At 43.5% G+C, this 16457-nt stretch overlaps 3 protein-coding genes across 4 annotated transcripts; all 3 read right to left on the reverse strand.

Annotated features, from left to right (window-relative positions):
* Positions 1–388: 388 nt before the first annotated feature.
* LOC112875274 (NDR1/HIN1-like protein 2) lies at positions 389–1036 on the reverse strand. The gene has a single exon (XM_025939070.1). It carries the CDS (start codon positions 1034–1036, stop codon positions 389–391), a length of 648 nt encoding a protein of 215 aa, XP_025794855.1.
* A 488-nt stretch (positions 1037–1524) lies between these two features.
* LOC112874746 (TBC1 domain family member 15-like) lies at positions 1525–5333 on the reverse strand. The gene is made up of 11 exons (XM_025938254.1): positions 5011–5333; positions 4838–4933; positions 4644–4747; positions 4297–4544; positions 4089–4211; positions 3909–3997; positions 3719–3824; positions 3522–3619; positions 2269–2529; positions 1919–2002; positions 1525–1830 (listed from the first exon to the last, which is right to left on the reverse strand). The coding sequence occupies exons 1-11, from the start codon at positions 5107–5109 to the stop codon at positions 1810–1812; spliced, it is 1329 nt and encodes a 442-aa protein (XP_025794039.1). The 5' UTR covers positions 5110–5333; the 3' UTR covers positions 1525–1809.
* Positions 5334–5521: 188 nt separating this feature from the next.
* LOC112874743 (ABC transporter G family member 48) lies at positions 5522–14794 on the reverse strand. Of its 2 annotated transcripts, XM_025938252.1 has the most exons (20): positions 14396–14794; positions 14074–14194; positions 12774–12856; positions 12229–12313; positions 11849–12139; positions 11690–11780; positions 10675–11572; positions 10396–10556; positions 10173–10276; positions 9880–10045; positions 9677–9787; positions 9349–9455; positions 8928–9260; positions 8525–8815; positions 8335–8418; positions 8012–8145; positions 7396–7623; positions 7111–7282; positions 6210–6464; positions 5522–6113 (listed from the first exon to the last, which is right to left on the reverse strand). In XM_025938252.1, exons 1-20 carry the CDS (start codon positions 14791–14793, stop codon positions 5844–5846), a joined length of 4383 nt encoding a protein of 1460 aa, XP_025794037.1. In that variant the 5' UTR covers position 14794; the 3' UTR covers positions 5522–5843. The 2 variants fall into 2 exon arrangements, with proteins under 2 accessions (XP_025794037.1, XP_025794038.1); XM_025938253.1 differs by lacking the exons at positions 14074–14194; positions 14396–14794 and adding an exon at positions 13153–13390.
* Between the last annotated feature and the right edge of the window lie 1663 nt (positions 14795–16457).

A 16457-nucleotide genomic window follows, 5' to 3' on the forward strand; every position in this document is an offset into this window, starting at 1 on the left:
CGTCATGATAATAATTTATCTTCATATTAATTTAAAACTGTAACTCTTATTTTTTCTATCAGGAACAGGGCCTAAGTGGGGGCGAAGCAAGAAAGGCGAAGCGGCGGCGTTTCATCTGGAAGGGGAAGGCGAAAGAAAGCGGCGGCTGTTCGTCTGGATGGGGAAGGGGAAGCAGCACCGCCTCCCTTGTCCTCCCCATAACAACATCTTAACTATATCAGCCTAGCTGTGCCACGGATCGATGTATGTTTCTGATTTATTTTATCCTCGCTCTTTTATCCGTTTGGAATCAAGAAATTTCATGATCTTTCCACCAGCGCAATGCAATACATATATCATTTGTCATTTCGTGTGAGATGTTGAATTACACACTCCAAACTAAACCAACTCAGAAGTATCTGTCGCAGGCGGCCCCATGGGACTCCGGCAGCAGGTTGCCGTCGACGCCGACGAGCAGGTCGCAGCTGACATGCATCCTCTGGCGGCCGGAGTGGAAGGCGTTGGTGACTCTGAAGCGGATGGCCGTGGTGAGCTGCAGGCGCAACGGGACTCGGCCGGACCGGACCGCTGCGGAGAAGGAGGGCCAGGAGGCGTCGGTGGTGGCGGGGCCGAGGACATCGAGGAGGCCCGTGATGGAGGTGGTGGTCTTGTTGGGCTGGTACCATCTGGCGGCGAAGGCCGGGCCCGAGGCGACGAGCTCGTCGTAGAAGTGGACGGAGGCATGCATGGCGTCGTAGTAGATGCCGATGTGGCGGTTGGGGTTGCGGTCCGTGACGTTGAAAGCGAGGCTGGTGCCGGCGGGGCTGTAGTCCGGGTCGAGGCCGCCGGCGACGGAGAAGGATGCAATGTTGAAGCGCGGGCGATGTGGGCGCAGGCCGAGCCAGAGGACGAAGAGGACGACGGCGGCGACGAGGAGGAGGCCCAGGAGGAGGGAGCAGAGGGTGTTGGCAAGGGCGGCGGCGCAGCTGTCCCGGGTGCGGTGGGCGATGCGGCGGACGTGGCTGCTGCTGCTGGCAGCAGTGCCGCCTTGGGGCATGCTAACCGGCTAGCCAGTCGATTGATTTGATTACGAACAGGTACGTTTCGCGGGTGACAGTGATCGAATAAACCAGACCAACCAGCAGCGATGGGAATCGATGTTGTGGCTGGCGGCTGCCTTCCAAATAAAGGATACTTGGTTGAAGCTACATCTATCATGGCTTTTCCACTTGCATTCCCTTCCCCTGACGGCGCGGCTTCCCCCCTCAAGTTTGGAATCGCCCCAGCCTCGAAGCACGCAACGCATGGCATGCGCCGACTCATCCGAGACAAGCAAGTTCCATGGTATTGGTCGGTGCTGGTCTCGGAAGCACACGCTTTATGTGCTGCAAAGCATCCGGGCATTCACCAAAGTTGCTGTAGTTTAGTGAAGAGAATTTCATGTTGTGGCCGTGAGACCTGGGCTCGAATCCCAGCTGCCACACTAATGTTCTTTTTTCTCCATCCCTTGGTTGTACCTTTTGTGTGCCCAACCCATGCAGAATATAAGGAGAAACAGAAAATAGTAATTTTCGTGTGTTCAGAAGTAGTACAATTTTCATGTGTTGACGAGTAGTACATTTCAACTTGCATCGTTGAACCAAATACTATATTACAGTGGATGATTACCTTATTCGATCTTCATTCACTCAATACAAGGAAGTCGAGAACAATCATGGGGTTAACACTGTTTTACAAAACAACCACTGTACTCTAAAATCTCTACATCATGCTCTTTACAGCCCTGTGTGGTAAGTCACATATGCAGTATCGGTATCACACCATCTGGTCTTAGGTTTTCTTTCCCTGCATCTGTCAAAGATGTTGCATAAGATTAGCAGTCAACTAGCAGCGCACATCTGAGGCTTAAGAACAAGAAAACTTATCCACAGCTAATCACCTTTTTGAGGTACTTCCTGTGAAGCTTCAGTGCAACAGCGCAGGCCCTTTTCGCATCCAAGTCCCCATTAACATTGTTCAGTATCTGAATTAAGCAAAAAAAAGAAAGAGTTACATGGGGGCTGAAATCCACACATAAAACTTTACATGTTTTCTCCGTTCTCAAGATCTGGGGACAAATCCCATGTTAATTTATTCACAGGTCACATACTAAATACGATTGCTTAACTTCCTATGATCGTTGAACAGTTACCAATTGTAAACAACATTGCCACAGGATTTGTTCCCTGCTCATATGAGTTTTTACTTATGTCATCCTACACAGGAAAGGGATGGCTTGATCCAGCTTACCCTGATAACATCATCAATCCCTTGAGCTTCTTGCAGAAGCTTTGGACTGTTCTCTTTCAGAACACTAGCAACCAGGAAAACCGAAATAGGGACAGGTCCATCACCATCATTTGCTCCATTCTTCATATTCTCCCTCTCGTACTTGCCAAACTGACGTATTGATTTTACCTTTGGTTTAGATCCTTCAATTTTGTGGGTTGCAGCTCCAGTTTTGTCATAAGTAGAGAAGATGTCAGGATCATATTCTAGAGCCCACATCATCTGCAGATACAATGCGGAATAATATGATCATGAGTCATCAACCAATTTATTCACAAGTCACATACTAAATACGATTGGCTAACTCCTATGGTCGTTGAACAGTTACCAATGGTAAACCACAACACGCTTCTGAAGATTTCATTAAAAAAAAGGGGGATGGTAAGTATGTTGCGCATTCTTCACAATTATCAAAGTTTTGGCTTCGTTTTGTTTTGGTGGGACAAAGCCAGCGATCAACGCGACTGAAGACAGAACTTCATATATCTTCATTTTTTTCGTACATAGTGCACTGGCGTGTAGGATACCACAACCTCAACTTGGATCCATGTGCATTCATAACTTAACCAAGTTCAAATAATGAGTCCCTAATCCCCAACTAGGTTTGAGCTTATGATTGTTTACTGATGGTAACCATCTTGATGGAGTGACAAACCATAGTTAGATACAGGGTTAAAAAGCTGCGGGGTAACTGGTTTCCCGCACCACCATAGCTACCAGTGGAGACATGTCGCAATGAACTGTTCTTGATTGATCTTGCATTGACATTCTTACATGTTGCATGCTGTAAGAAATTCTACGATAATTTTGAGACAAATCGAGAGATGACTGATTACCACCACCAGCTGTGGTCTGATAAATTTTTGAAATAGGCCTTTTAAAACCTTATATAGCATGCATTTTGGACACATTGTGCAAACAAAAGGAACCATCCACCATGTTGGACGGCATCACCGCACCAGTGACAAAAAACTTGTTTTCAATATATTTGAGCATTTGTCTGAAATTGTAGAAGAGAAAAGAATACGACAAGAATTTCCTATTCCTTGAATATCTGAGGCCTACAATAAAGACTACTACAAGAATTTCCTATTCCTTGACAATCTGAGGCCTACAATAAAGTCCAATGCCCCTAGTTCAAATATTGTACCTCATATGGGTAGATCAATTGAATGTTTTAGATTTAAAACCACGTGTCAAGATGTAGCATTTACCTCCCAAAGGTACAAGGAGTCCCCAAATGATAGTTCTCGCCGGAACAATACCATGAACATGCGAAATGCAAAGAGATAGTCACCCCCACCAAGTGTTTCTGTGTTCAGGATTTAACAAGAACCAATTGCAGAATGTAAAACTAGAAAATGGTGACACAGGTTGAACGTCTAACAGCTCTACAAGTCTCGTTCCATACCTAGGTGGTCATGTAACTTCGGATCGAGCACCTGAATGATAGAAGCAAGATGCTGAAGCTGGTTTTCCACTCCAACAGACTGTTGTGTGCATCTGAAATTCCCTCGCTTTGAAAATTTCAAACAGATGGCGATTAAAGAGATGGAAGAATCATGTCACACAGAAAAAACTAATGGAGAAGCAGTGTATACCAGCCTACGCATCAACCTCTCAAAGCACCAAAATGCATCTGCTTCATCATTGAGAAGTACTATCATGGGCGAACATAAATCACTCATCCCTATCACGATGAGGAACGGGAAAAAAAGACTTATGTAAGATACCTTCCAAGCAATTAAAAAAATGCTATGGTGCAAGTGTGAGGTACCCACCTTGACAATAACCGACTTCTTTGTCAATCCATGCATATACAGCTAGAATATCCCACAACTTTGAAAGATTTTCTTTGTTCTCATAAAATACCATGGAGCGGTCAGTGCGTATAACATCAAGGCCTATCATGCAGCTTCCTTAGGAAAGAAGAAAACAATGGAACAATGGCAGGCAATAGTAACAAAAGAATCACTGGTTAGGCCTTACCGATCTGATGCAGCGTAAGCTTCCAGTCAATGATTTGCCTATCAATGACAGGGTTCGTGGAGTCACTGACCTCAACTCCGCTGCTGCTGGTGGAAGTACCTTGTGTGTCTGAAGTAGCCTCAAGTAAAACTAATGGATCCTTGATAGGGAATCCATCCTCAGTGATGATTGGGGCAGTGATAATTTTACCAGTGCCAACGTGAGAATCCATCTCTTTGCACTCTTCCTTCCATCTAGCGTACTGCATCCTGTGATAATTGTTTACGGCAGCATTTAGTTCGTCAGTTGGGGAAAATACCGCAGGAAACCTCAAAAAGGGAAGTAGTTTACAGTTAGAGAGAGGTCACCTTCTCCTGTGCCTAATCTGGTCCCGCTCATCGAAGGTGCTCCCAGGATCATAGCAGCCAAGCAAGAACTCCCAAACCTCCCCCCTGATGGCTGGGTGGACACCCTAGTACACAGATACAAATACAGAGGTGGAGAGACGATTGAGGTCCAGATGAATTGGGGTGAGCAAGGAACGGAGCGTACTGCACCATACCCCTCTCTGTATGCGGCTTAGAACCGAAGCGATATCCAAGCAGCCTTCACGCGTAAACGCAGCGTGCCATTTCCGCACGCTCAATGTCTTGCCGGCCTGAAATTAACCAACGCAGCTGGGGCTTGGATCTCGAACCAATCGGGGACGGGAGGAAACAAGAAGCATAAGCTCACCTTGATCTTGAACTTGGTGCTGGGGACGTTTTGGCTGCAATCCGGGCGGACCTGGTAGAAGGAATCCGCGGCCTGCCCGCTGTTCCCCCATCTCATCATGTTACCGACTCCAAGTAAGCAATTGCTGTTCTTCCCTTTGCTCTTTAGCAGTAGCTAGCAGCAGCAGCAGCAGATCGATCCGGCTATTTCCTCCCAACCACGAACGAGTGAAAGAGAGGGGGACTGGATCGAGGGAGCGAGGACAGGAAAGGGAGGTAGACGACCAGCGGAGCAGTGGTTGGTTAGCTGGCTGGGTCAGCGGTCAGCCCCCAACTGCAGCCTGCCCGGCAGGTACAACCCGCGGTGCGCTGCCCTGCCGGCTTCCATTTGGTTCCAAAGCTCCCCCTTTTTTCTCCTTTTTCTTTTCGATACTTATTTTTCTTTTCATTTTGAAAATTGGTTCAGAATTCCTCAGGTCACAATTGAAGTTCATGATGCGAAGAACACTCATGCTCAAAACACGCCATGATCATCATCAAATAAATTTGAATACCCAATCTTTTTTTTTTATAAAACAAGAGGAATAATTGTAGGATCGTAATGATATTTCCACACCTCAAAAGCTAAGCCAATGACAAGGTGCCCCTCTCACCTTGTAACTTGGGTGCGCGTCATCAATCCAAGAGTAGTCTAACAAATACATATTGCAACATACACATAGGCCTTCCGAAAGCAGCTATGTATAACTACTAAAATCCTAAACAGCTTTCGACTATGGATACTAAGCTTTCGATTGCATTGGCTTCACAAGCGATTAAGAGAACAGATTCAAATGATCTCTACTGTCTGGGAAGCTAACGTTTCTGGAAATTGAAGAACTTGATGGAATAACCAAATACAAAGAAGAACGCGATGATGTAGGCGAAATGGACGAGCACAACATAGCCAAGGAAGTCATGCCGGATCCCGAGATTATCCTTCAAGAACTCCTTCACCATCACGGGGCTCCCTCCAGGAACTGAGAGCAAACCGCCATTCTCACCAAACTGAGACGCCACGGCACCATAGATGGTCCAGGAGACTGGGTTGGCCCAGTAGTACCACCTCCACCAAATTGGTAGTGCCTGCAACAATGGCATAGGTCATAAGGTCAGAGAGTCAGTCAACTCGGAACCCAAACGCAAACAGCTTAGCCTAGGAGATCTGAGTCGCTTGCTCACCGGTCTGACGATGAGGAATCCAGCAAAGAGGTTCCAGAGGGGTAGGGCAAAGGTGATGAGAATGTTTGCCAGCAATGCAGATGGAGTGCATGCTACCAACATCATACCAAACAACGTGAAGTAGTTGAAGCTCGCAGTGATGAAGAACAGGAAGTAGAAGAATTTATCAGCTTTCCAATCATATCCAATCATCGTGTATATGAGGACGGTGTACAGAATCCCCTGTATGATGTTGTAGATGACCTCCACACATGCCTACCAAAGTCAAATATGCATAATCTCGTAAATTGATGGATCTAGGGACAACTGACGGAGAAGATGCTCATGTTCACATTGTTGTACGACCTATGTTATGCCAGAATGAGCTAAAAGGGGCTATTTCAGTAAACCGAACTTCAACCTTGCACTCCATTTAAGTCGCTTAAATTATTTTTCATTTATCAAGTATACCCTGTTGTCCATTACTGGAATTTATAGTCCTGCCTTCTTCTTTAATTATTGTTGGCCACATTTGAATGTAATTATATACTAGTCTAAGAAAACTGAGAAAACATCTTAAACAAGTTATGCATGGAGCAGCAATATGCTGGTTTGGGCATTAATGCTTTCATCTGCTCTAGCAGCCACCAGCCACCCAAATTTGTCCTCTACTCAGAAGCATGAGCTAAAACATTTATTTGCTACTCCCTACGTTCCAAATTATAGGTCGTTTCAGCTTTACTAGATATCTATATTATCTATGCACCTAGATATACATTGTGTCTAGATACATAGTATAAATTATGTATTTAGAAAAGCCAAAACAACCTATAGTTTGGAAGGAAGGAAGTACAAGTCATGCATCCAAAAATATTATATTTCACTCAAGATGACTCCTAATACCAAGAAGGTTAAAGGTTACCTGAGCAAATGCATAGGATAATGGAGAGTACATCCCCGCTGCCTTTTCACGATAGAAAACTGCTCGCTCAATTGACACAACAGGCTGAACCGTCATGCAATTGGAAGCCCCAAGAAAGAAGGTAGCAGCATAGGTGGCTCCAAGTAGGTTGTACAAATCTTGTTGTGAATCTCTGCGCGCGTCATACATAAAAAAAAAATCTAAAGCGTTAGTGCCACCATAGAAGCTATGTAGAATTATTCCAACAATTTTAGTTTCAACTACAGTATCGAAGAAGGGTCATACATGTTCTTTCCTTTTTGCCAAAATACTGTACCAAATACAAGGCCAAAGAGCAGTGTCATCAGATAGCGCATGGCATTGTAGGGTGGATTCTTCCAGTAAGAACGGTATTGCTTCCAAAAGTTTGCAACACATTGACCATAGAAGTTCTGCGAATATTTTGTAGGAAATGACAGATCCTGGTAGTCTGGTGGGGGTGTATTCAACTCCTTGATCAGCTCTTGGTTTTTCCTGATCATAGTTATGAAAGGATAAATATGTGTCAACGATATAAAACTATAACAACTTCATTCCACATTTTTTTTGTCCAAGCCCACTCCTAGCACAAACCAAGGAATCATCATTTAGTATATCCCAATTAAATGCATGCTATCTATGACCACTTAATCTCTTCCAATAACATTAAGCAGGTTTGGAGAGTCAAAATATTGCAATAACCATATTTTGAATTCCGCAATGGACAAGCATTGTAAAACCATCCTCCCCAAGAAAATAGAGAATAATATGAATGTGGGGAGTGATGACAACAGCAGCCATTTTTCACTCTCCGCTTTAAAGGATTGTTAGAGCAAGTCAGTGATTAAAAAAAAGGCCTTGTTGAAAAAGTAAGGCTAGTTACCTATAAAGCACAGAGTTGGCATAAATTTCAGCAAAATTCATGTTCAGGCGAGCCTCAGATAGAGGAGAGCTAACTTCCAGCACCCATGTCGCAGGATTATATCCTTCTGTGATCTTTGGAACGCCTGGAATCGCCTGCAGGAAAATGAGATCCACACAAGTTAAAATGCCCACTCTTGGTACACCTGCATTGAGTTAAAGCCTTATTTGGTCTTTTTTTCCTAAAAACACTTGTCATATTTGTTAGAGTTATGGAATCAACTTGAGAAACAACAAAAACTTTGTCATCCCCAAATTGAAAAACATAAAAAAAGGAGAACTGACCTCAAAATATTCAACTAGTTTGTGAGAGTGGCGACCAAGTTCACCAGCATAAATAACCTGCCCTCCCCGTTTCAAAAGCAGAAGCTGGAAAAGAAACCAGTCGTGAGGATATCACATTTATAAAAATTAAAACATGCGCGCACATAGTTTTGAGGTAGAGGTAGGGCAGAAAGTAGAGAGAGCAGAGAACCTCATCGAAAGACTCGAATATATCAATACTGGGCTGATGGATTGTGCAAACCACAGTACGCCCAGTGTTAACTGTATTTCTCACTGTACGCATGACAATTGCTGCAGCTCGAGCGTCAAGACCCGAAGTTGGCTCGTCCATGAAAATTACTGAAGGGTTCGCTACCAGCTCCACGGCAATTGTCAGCCTTTTTCTTTGTTCTGTTGATAACCCACTAACTCCAGGGAGACCCACCAGTGCATTGCGCAACACATCAAGCTCTACAAGGGCCATCACTTCCTCCACAAACATCTAAGTAGGTGGAGTTTAAATAACTTGGTCAGAAACAATTGCTGTTTAGAGATTCAAATATATTGAACAGGGTTGTATTTACTTCAGTGAGAAGCTTGCCTTGAGTAACTACCTTCTTCGTACTGTCATCGACATCTGAGGAAAGACGCAGCCAGGCAGAGTAGATAATGGATTCATATACAGTAACATTCGGAGAATGGATATCAGTCTGTTCGCAATAGCCACTAATCCGAGCAAAAGTTTCTTGTTTTTTGGGGAAACCAGACAGGGTAATATCTCCTTCAACAACTCCACTAGTTTTCCTTCCTGCCAGGACATCCATCAAAGTGGTCTTTCCAGCTCCACTCACACCAACTAATGCTGTCAGGACCCCTGGCCTGAAAGCACCACTGATATCAGAGAGCAGCTGTAGACGGCTTTCTGTGAATCCTTGTTCCTTCATTTCCTGAAAAACAAGATGAGATATTTCGGTTTGAGACATAAGGAACTTGTGTCATGATATGCGTGAGAACTTTGGAGGAACGTTGGCTTACTGCAGGCATGTCCACATAATAGTTTACATGGTTAAAGCAAAGTGAAAGAGGCTGGAAAGTCAAAGTGACGCGTGACTGAGCTGGTCTCTTTGTTGCTCCATTAGTGCCTGCAGAAATAGGACATGAAGATATGCATAAAATACTCACGCTTAGAATATCCATGAACGGGAAACATCAGGCATGAATAGCTTGTAAAATAATACAGGAAAAGTCCAACCAGTGAACCCATAGACTAGATAAAAGAATATTACAGATATGCAGTAATCTGATGTGCATATACAAGAGTACGCTAAGAGATTGAAAGATGAAATACTACAAGCATTGGCACCTGGATCACTGTATACAGCTTGGGATATTTCATCTTTGTTTCTTCCTTTCACTACCATTTCATGTTCATTGTCTTCACCTTCTGAAATTTGGGTATTGGAGCCACTACTAGCTGGAATGAACAAAACATATTAAGTTTAAGTCCCACCCCCTCTCACCAAACTGCCCAAAATAAATACAACAAGAAAAAATAATAGTGCTTACGACTCAAGTATGTGAGGGCCCAAAGGTAGAGGATGTTGAACAAAATAATGAATCCTATAAGGGCTCCAATGGAAACCCAAAATCCCCATTCACCAGTAAACAAGCCTTTGGATTTAAGAATAGCTTTGCCCACCGTTGGTGCGTCAATAGTTGTATCATTGTTTGGCTGTATTAAAATGGCTGTCGTTAATTCAAAATCGCAATCACCTTTACAAGATTAGTATATTCAGTCCCCCATTATGCAAGCCTCAAGAAAAAGATGAAAAGCAGGTTCATAGGGAAATAAAACTTACAATAGCCCATCTACTGGCAAGGAACTCGTTGATAGATATTGCATTTTGGCTATACATCATAGGAGATGCCCAGTAACCCCAGATCCACCATGGTTTGATGTCATCTGCCCACATCATACTCAGAGGTCAAAAGGTTACTTCCATCCATATGAATGACAAGATTTTGCTGATTTCTTGTGCGCCTATGGAAATATAAATGAATTTTACATGACACCATACTTACTTCTCCGGATGACAAATCCTCCAAAGATGAAAATAATAAGCAGCACAAACATCCCGAAAGTATTGGCCACAACCATTGTTTTCAAAAAAGCACCAAGAAATCGGAATAAAGCCATTGCCACTTGGTGTGTGGCAAAAAATGCTATAAACTGACGAAAGAACCTATTACCAGCAGACAAATGAACTCATGAGTCATGAAGCTAACTGCAAAATGCCCATGGTGTCAAAATGACGAAATTCGAATATGTAAATAGTGAAAGTTGGTAAGGGTTATGGATACCTTCCTGCAGAAGGTGCAAACCCCATCACATAGTACGTGAGAACAACCCATACTGCTGCTTCCACAAGCGAAACAGGAACTTTTAAGATTATGTTTGCCAGTCCAAAGGTCCATGCAGGGAAGAACAAGAAATCCCTATGTTTGTAGAAAACTGGAAGCTTCTTTATGGTCAATTGTAGCTCAGCAAAACCATTGAACATGACCGTTATCAAACTAAAAGTCAGAGCCCCAAAGAATTTGTTGCCATCAGAAATCTGCCCATGGGGCATCTTTGTTCTGAGGAACACAGTCATGGACATGAGCGCAAGGATGATCAACTGGGTGACCTTGAAAATGTAGATGAAGGAGTTGCGCTTCATCAACAGCTGCTCTCTTGACATCACTGCCTTAAGTGATTCCCAGCTGGAAAGACCATACTTTCTGGTGGTCAATGCAGCAGGATGGGTTTTAGACTTCTCGAAAGGAGTTTGCAGCTCCTTCTGCATCAGCTGGCCTACATGGAATGACTTGAAACGTTCTGCAAACTCCGGTACAGATACATAATGATACTCCTCATCAAGGTACCAGTATTGCTGCTGGTCTTTCTTGGAAGTGACCTCTTGAAGAAAGTCTGCAACACCTTTCCTTTCAGGGCACCGGAAACCAGCAGACTCAAAGAACTCCAAGATGTTCTCGCGTGGCCCATGGTAGACTATGTATCCTTCTGATAGTAGGATTATGTCATCAAAAAGATTGTAGGTCTCTGGCGGTGGCTGGAGCAGAGAGATCACGACAGTCTCATTCATTACATGGACCAATTGCCTCATAAACTTTACAATCTGAAATGTGCTCGAGCTATCCAGTCCAGTGGATATTTCGTCCATAAACAAAGCCCTTGCTGGTCCCGTTAACATCTCCCCTACATAAAAGGGGAAAAGAATAAGACAAATCCTGGGTTAATTTGAATACAAAATGAATTGAGATTTCAACTATAAATTGGTGAAACACGCATGATTTGCAGGCTTTATATTCATACCAGTAGTCACACGTTTCTTTTGCCCACCAGAAATTCCTCTGAGCATCTCATCACCGACAATAATATCAGCACAAATGTCCAGCCCAAGCACCTGAGATAATTTTTGACAAACTCAATAAACACGTTTTTTTTAGCCTATCAGTAGAATCAGAACCACACCTTGAGAGTGACGTCTGTTAAAATATTAGTCTCCTGTCCTTGTACTGCAGTAGCTTTCATGAAAGCATCAATCTCAGGATCTGGCTTAATGCCTGCATCCCGCTCCCTTCTAGCAAGTTCTGCGAGCATCTCATATCTGGCACCGATGCCTAGGCACCTCCTGGAGAAATCCAACGTCTCTCTTACAGTCATCTCTGCATTGTGGAGATCATATTGACCAACATATGCGCTTGTCCTCTCAGGATAGAACTCTGAAATTGGATGGCCACAATATGTGATGCTCCCAGAGACCTGGTTTTGCAATAGAATGATTTAGCATGTGACAGAAACGCATAAGAGAAACTAACAGAATGGCACACGATTATGGTTTTAAGTTAAACCTTGAGATTTTTGTCAAGCTTTCCAGTGAGTGCTCGCATGAGCGTGCTCTTTCCTGAGGATGGAGGCCCAAGAAGAAGCGTCATCCTGAAAACAGCTAGCTCAGTACTCCGTAGTTGCTTTTCTTCTAAAAAGTGCAAGTTGGTCCTGTTTGTACTTATCAGATTACATGGCATGATGCAAAGCAACAAAACTCATGGCTGGAATTTCTTCTAGGAAGATTGTTTGGCACATACGTACCCCTGATGACACCGAGTACACGAAAGTATGTATGTATGTATACATATTTAAAATATGAAAGAAAATCACGGCATCATTTGTCAGTCAGTATCACAATTATTCTGTTACTCCTTTTTCATAAAAGGATAAAAAATGTAAACGGATTCCTCTTAAGAAAATGATACTGCTAGCTAGACACACCACTTTCGGCTAGCTGAAGGAGAGGACAAGGAAACCAGGTTCAGTTGGGTTGGGAAGATCCAGGGAGCAGTTGGACTGGATGGTGACGCAGCACTAAACAAATAAGCGAATGCATATGTATGGGTACCTGGACGGCTTGAGGACACCGTTGACATTCTTAAGTATGGTGATGTTCCTCTTGTTTGAAGAACCAAACCGTCCAATGAGTCCCTGCAATGCAGCATATATCGGTGAGTTGTGTACTCTGCTAGTATATCAAACTACTTAGTAAGCATCAGCATGACACCATCAGATCATACACAGCAGCGAGTCATATTTATTGATATTGAAAGGAGATCGCTTCTAGAACATGCTAAACTAACTGCGGTCAATATTCTTTCTGGAAAGGGGAAAAGAAAGAAAGAAAGAAAGAAAATGTGAGAAAAAGCAAGGAAAGCAGTTGATTGAAAACGATCGAAAAGATGGACGGGTTCTGGCGGTGGAATGGGGGAAGAAATCCAGGTTACCTCGCAACGCATCCATAATCTGACTCCCCATTCGATCTACTCGCACCTATTTTTTTTACTCCGACCTTTTGGCGAGGCATGGGAGACTTTGGGGCATCACAATGAGTCGGCGAACCCCAAGATCTACTCGCACCAGCTTCTTCTTCTTCTTCTCCGACTCCCCCTCCTCCGGCGACTGGCGGCGGATGATTAACCGTGTGGTAGATGGCAATATTTGCGCTATTGACCCCCACCAAATAGGAAATTGTTTTATTTTTTTTTTGTGTGTGTTTTTAGAGCTTACTTTTGTGCTAACCCTCCAATTCTGTGCCCCTGAGGTGACATGGTCTTATTATCGAAGAAAGTTGCATAAAGCAAGTGTGAGTAGTCGTACAAATTGCGAAAATTAAAGAAATGGCAGGCAGCTATATAGATCGCTATCTATCAAGCAGTCGTCGTCTATATACCTCAGACTTGATTGGTGCAGGTACTCCGTTAAATTAAATTGAAAGAAAAACAGGGGCACGGAACATGTGCCGACGAGCTATCACCCATGCCTATAGGGTGGTTCATCAGTAGTCCACATGTTATTTGAAGGGAAAAAAGTATTTTTCACTCACTAATACGATCTGTATAAATACAGTAGTATCCCGGGTCAATAAAATATTAAAATCTGACGTTTTACAGACAGGACAACTAACATGTCTGTATTGATAACTGCAACATCAACTGACCAGAGGAAAAAAATATACTCCTAATAATAAAATGCATATATTATTTGGATATATTCTAGTCCATCAAGAAAATGCATATAAGACGCCTATGCAAATAAATAAAATAAAATAAAATAGTCAAACTATATACGCAAATTATTAATAGTTCGATCAATTGAGCGAAACTTGCATTGAATAAAAATATTATTGGGCCAATGCAAGGCAAAACCTGGAGAAAATTGGTGGCTGCGTTCCAGAGCGTTGGGAGGGCGCGGCCGGCGGCGATGACGTCCGCCTCCACCATCAGCTGCTCGTAGCGAACCTCGATGGTCGGGAGCTCGATGCCCACCCTGCATATGCATGCATGCATGCATGTCATCAGCCGGCCGTTGGGCATGTCGATGATCGATCGATCGATATCAGCGGCGGCGATAATGATTCATCAATATATATATATATATATATATATATATATATATATATATATATATATATGTATATATATATATATGTATATATATATATATATGTATATATTAATTATTACGTACATGTCGATGCGGTCCCTGAGTCGGCGCAGGAAGCGCTCGCTGTCGTCCTGGAAGAGGCGCTCCAAGAGGGCGCGGCCCCCGTCGCCGCCGGCCAACTTCTGGATGTCGACGACCTCGACGCCGCCCTGTCCTTCTTGCTGCTGGTCGAGCGCCCTCCGGAGGATGCCCTGGCGCATTCGTTCGTAGGTGGGCAGCTTCTCCAGCGCCGCCCAGCGCAGGTTCTCCTCCTCGTCGCGGTGCTCCTGCTCCGACTGCGCCCGCCCGAAGGGGTCCTCCGTCTCCATCTGCCGGAACGACTGCGAGATGGAGGAGCCCCAGCTTAGGCTCCGACGGCTCGACGACGCCAGCGCCGCCGCAGCATGCTGATGCTGATGCTGATGCTGATTCGACTCCGCCATAGCTAGCTTACTTGAGCCAGCGGCCTGGCCTTCAGCTGCTTATTACCAAGCTAGCAGACATGTCACATGTGCTTGCTGTGTATGCGTGCATATATATGTTGAGAGATTGAGAGAGAGAGAGAGAAGCTAGCTACTAGAAGCGCCGTGCGTGGCGGGTTAGTCTTATATAGAGAGAGAGAGATACGTACATACATACATACATATATATATATATTGCTGCAGATTAAATAATACTCCTAGCTAGATTGTATGTATATATATATATATATATATATTGTAAAGAAAATCCGCATCAATATGCATATGGTCGACGTATGCATCCACCACTCAAAATCATATTTGTTTACATATATATGTGTGTGTGCGCGCGCGCGCGCACATCCACGTACAGCATGTGGCCGCAGTCGTATTATGTCAGCATGTGCGTATGCGTTTACTGTAGCACACGGCGACCATTTTTTTCACCATAGAAATTTTAGAATATATAGACTATATATATATAATTCCATATACAATATGTTTGCATGATTTTTATATATACTACTCAGATCATTAGCCCTAGCTCCTAGATCATGTAATTAATAGTAAGCATGCATGTTACATACTGCTTAATATATAGTACGTAGTTCACAACGATCGGGTTCATGCATGCTTTCTCTCTGCTGCAGCAAACGCATATATATTGTTTTGTTTTGAATAACAAGGACGACGACGACGAGGAGGAGGAGGTATTTTAAAGAACAGATTAAAAATACTGTGCTAGCAGGGCTGCTAGCTAGAGTCGCATAAATAAATCAATTGCTTTGCTGACCAGATTAGCTAGAGAGAGATCCGGTCCAAACTGAATTAGTATTCCTGTTGCTTGGGTGTTGCTTCTAGCTTGCCGCGCTCCATCTCTGATCTATATATGTGTACATACTATACAGTAGCTAGATAGATCGTCGATCAAATAAACCGCGCATGCGAGATTAATCAGCTTGCTTGCATTGGACCCAACCGAAAAACTGGGAAAGCTATCTAAGCAGCTAGCTGCGTGCGACCGGCCCGGTCGAAGTCCAAGCGAGCCCTCGGCCGCTACATAAATATATATATAAAAAATAGGTAGGTCTTGAATTGACCGTGGAATGGAACTAAGAAGAACGACTAACAAATAAAAAATACACTGTACCCATCTGTGTATGTCAGACTGGGGGCGGCCGCAGCCGGCGGCTAGCTAGCTCCGAGCAAGCAAGCTCTCTATATATGATATCATCATCTTATTATACATTTTGCTGCAGGATCTTGCATCTGAATTATATATATATATATATTCTCCATACATATCATATACCTTTGCTTCAATAATAAAACGTGGTCGTCGTGATGATTCTGAGCTTTTTCTACTCTTGGATCTTTTTTTCTCTCAGCTCCTGTGTTACAAGCCAAGTTCCCCTCTATCCACCATGTCAAGGTGATTCACATCTGCACTCTCCTCCAATCTCCACCGGTTCTTTTCTGTGCTCTCCCACGTACATAGAAGAGTAGATCTAGATAATTAGATATCTAGCCATTTTTTTAGGGGAAAGACATCTAAACATATTATATCATGTAAATTGGAATTATTATGTTACAATTGATATGAGTGTGCTACTTAAATGTGATGATATTCCATGTGAGATCGAGAA

Source organism: Panicum hallii, chromosome 9 (genome assembly GCF_002211085.1).
Source record: "Panicum hallii strain FIL2 chromosome 9, PHallii_v3.1, whole genome shotgun sequence".
NCBI classification, from domain to species: Eukaryota; Viridiplantae; Streptophyta; class Magnoliopsida; order Poales; family Poaceae; genus Panicum; species Panicum hallii.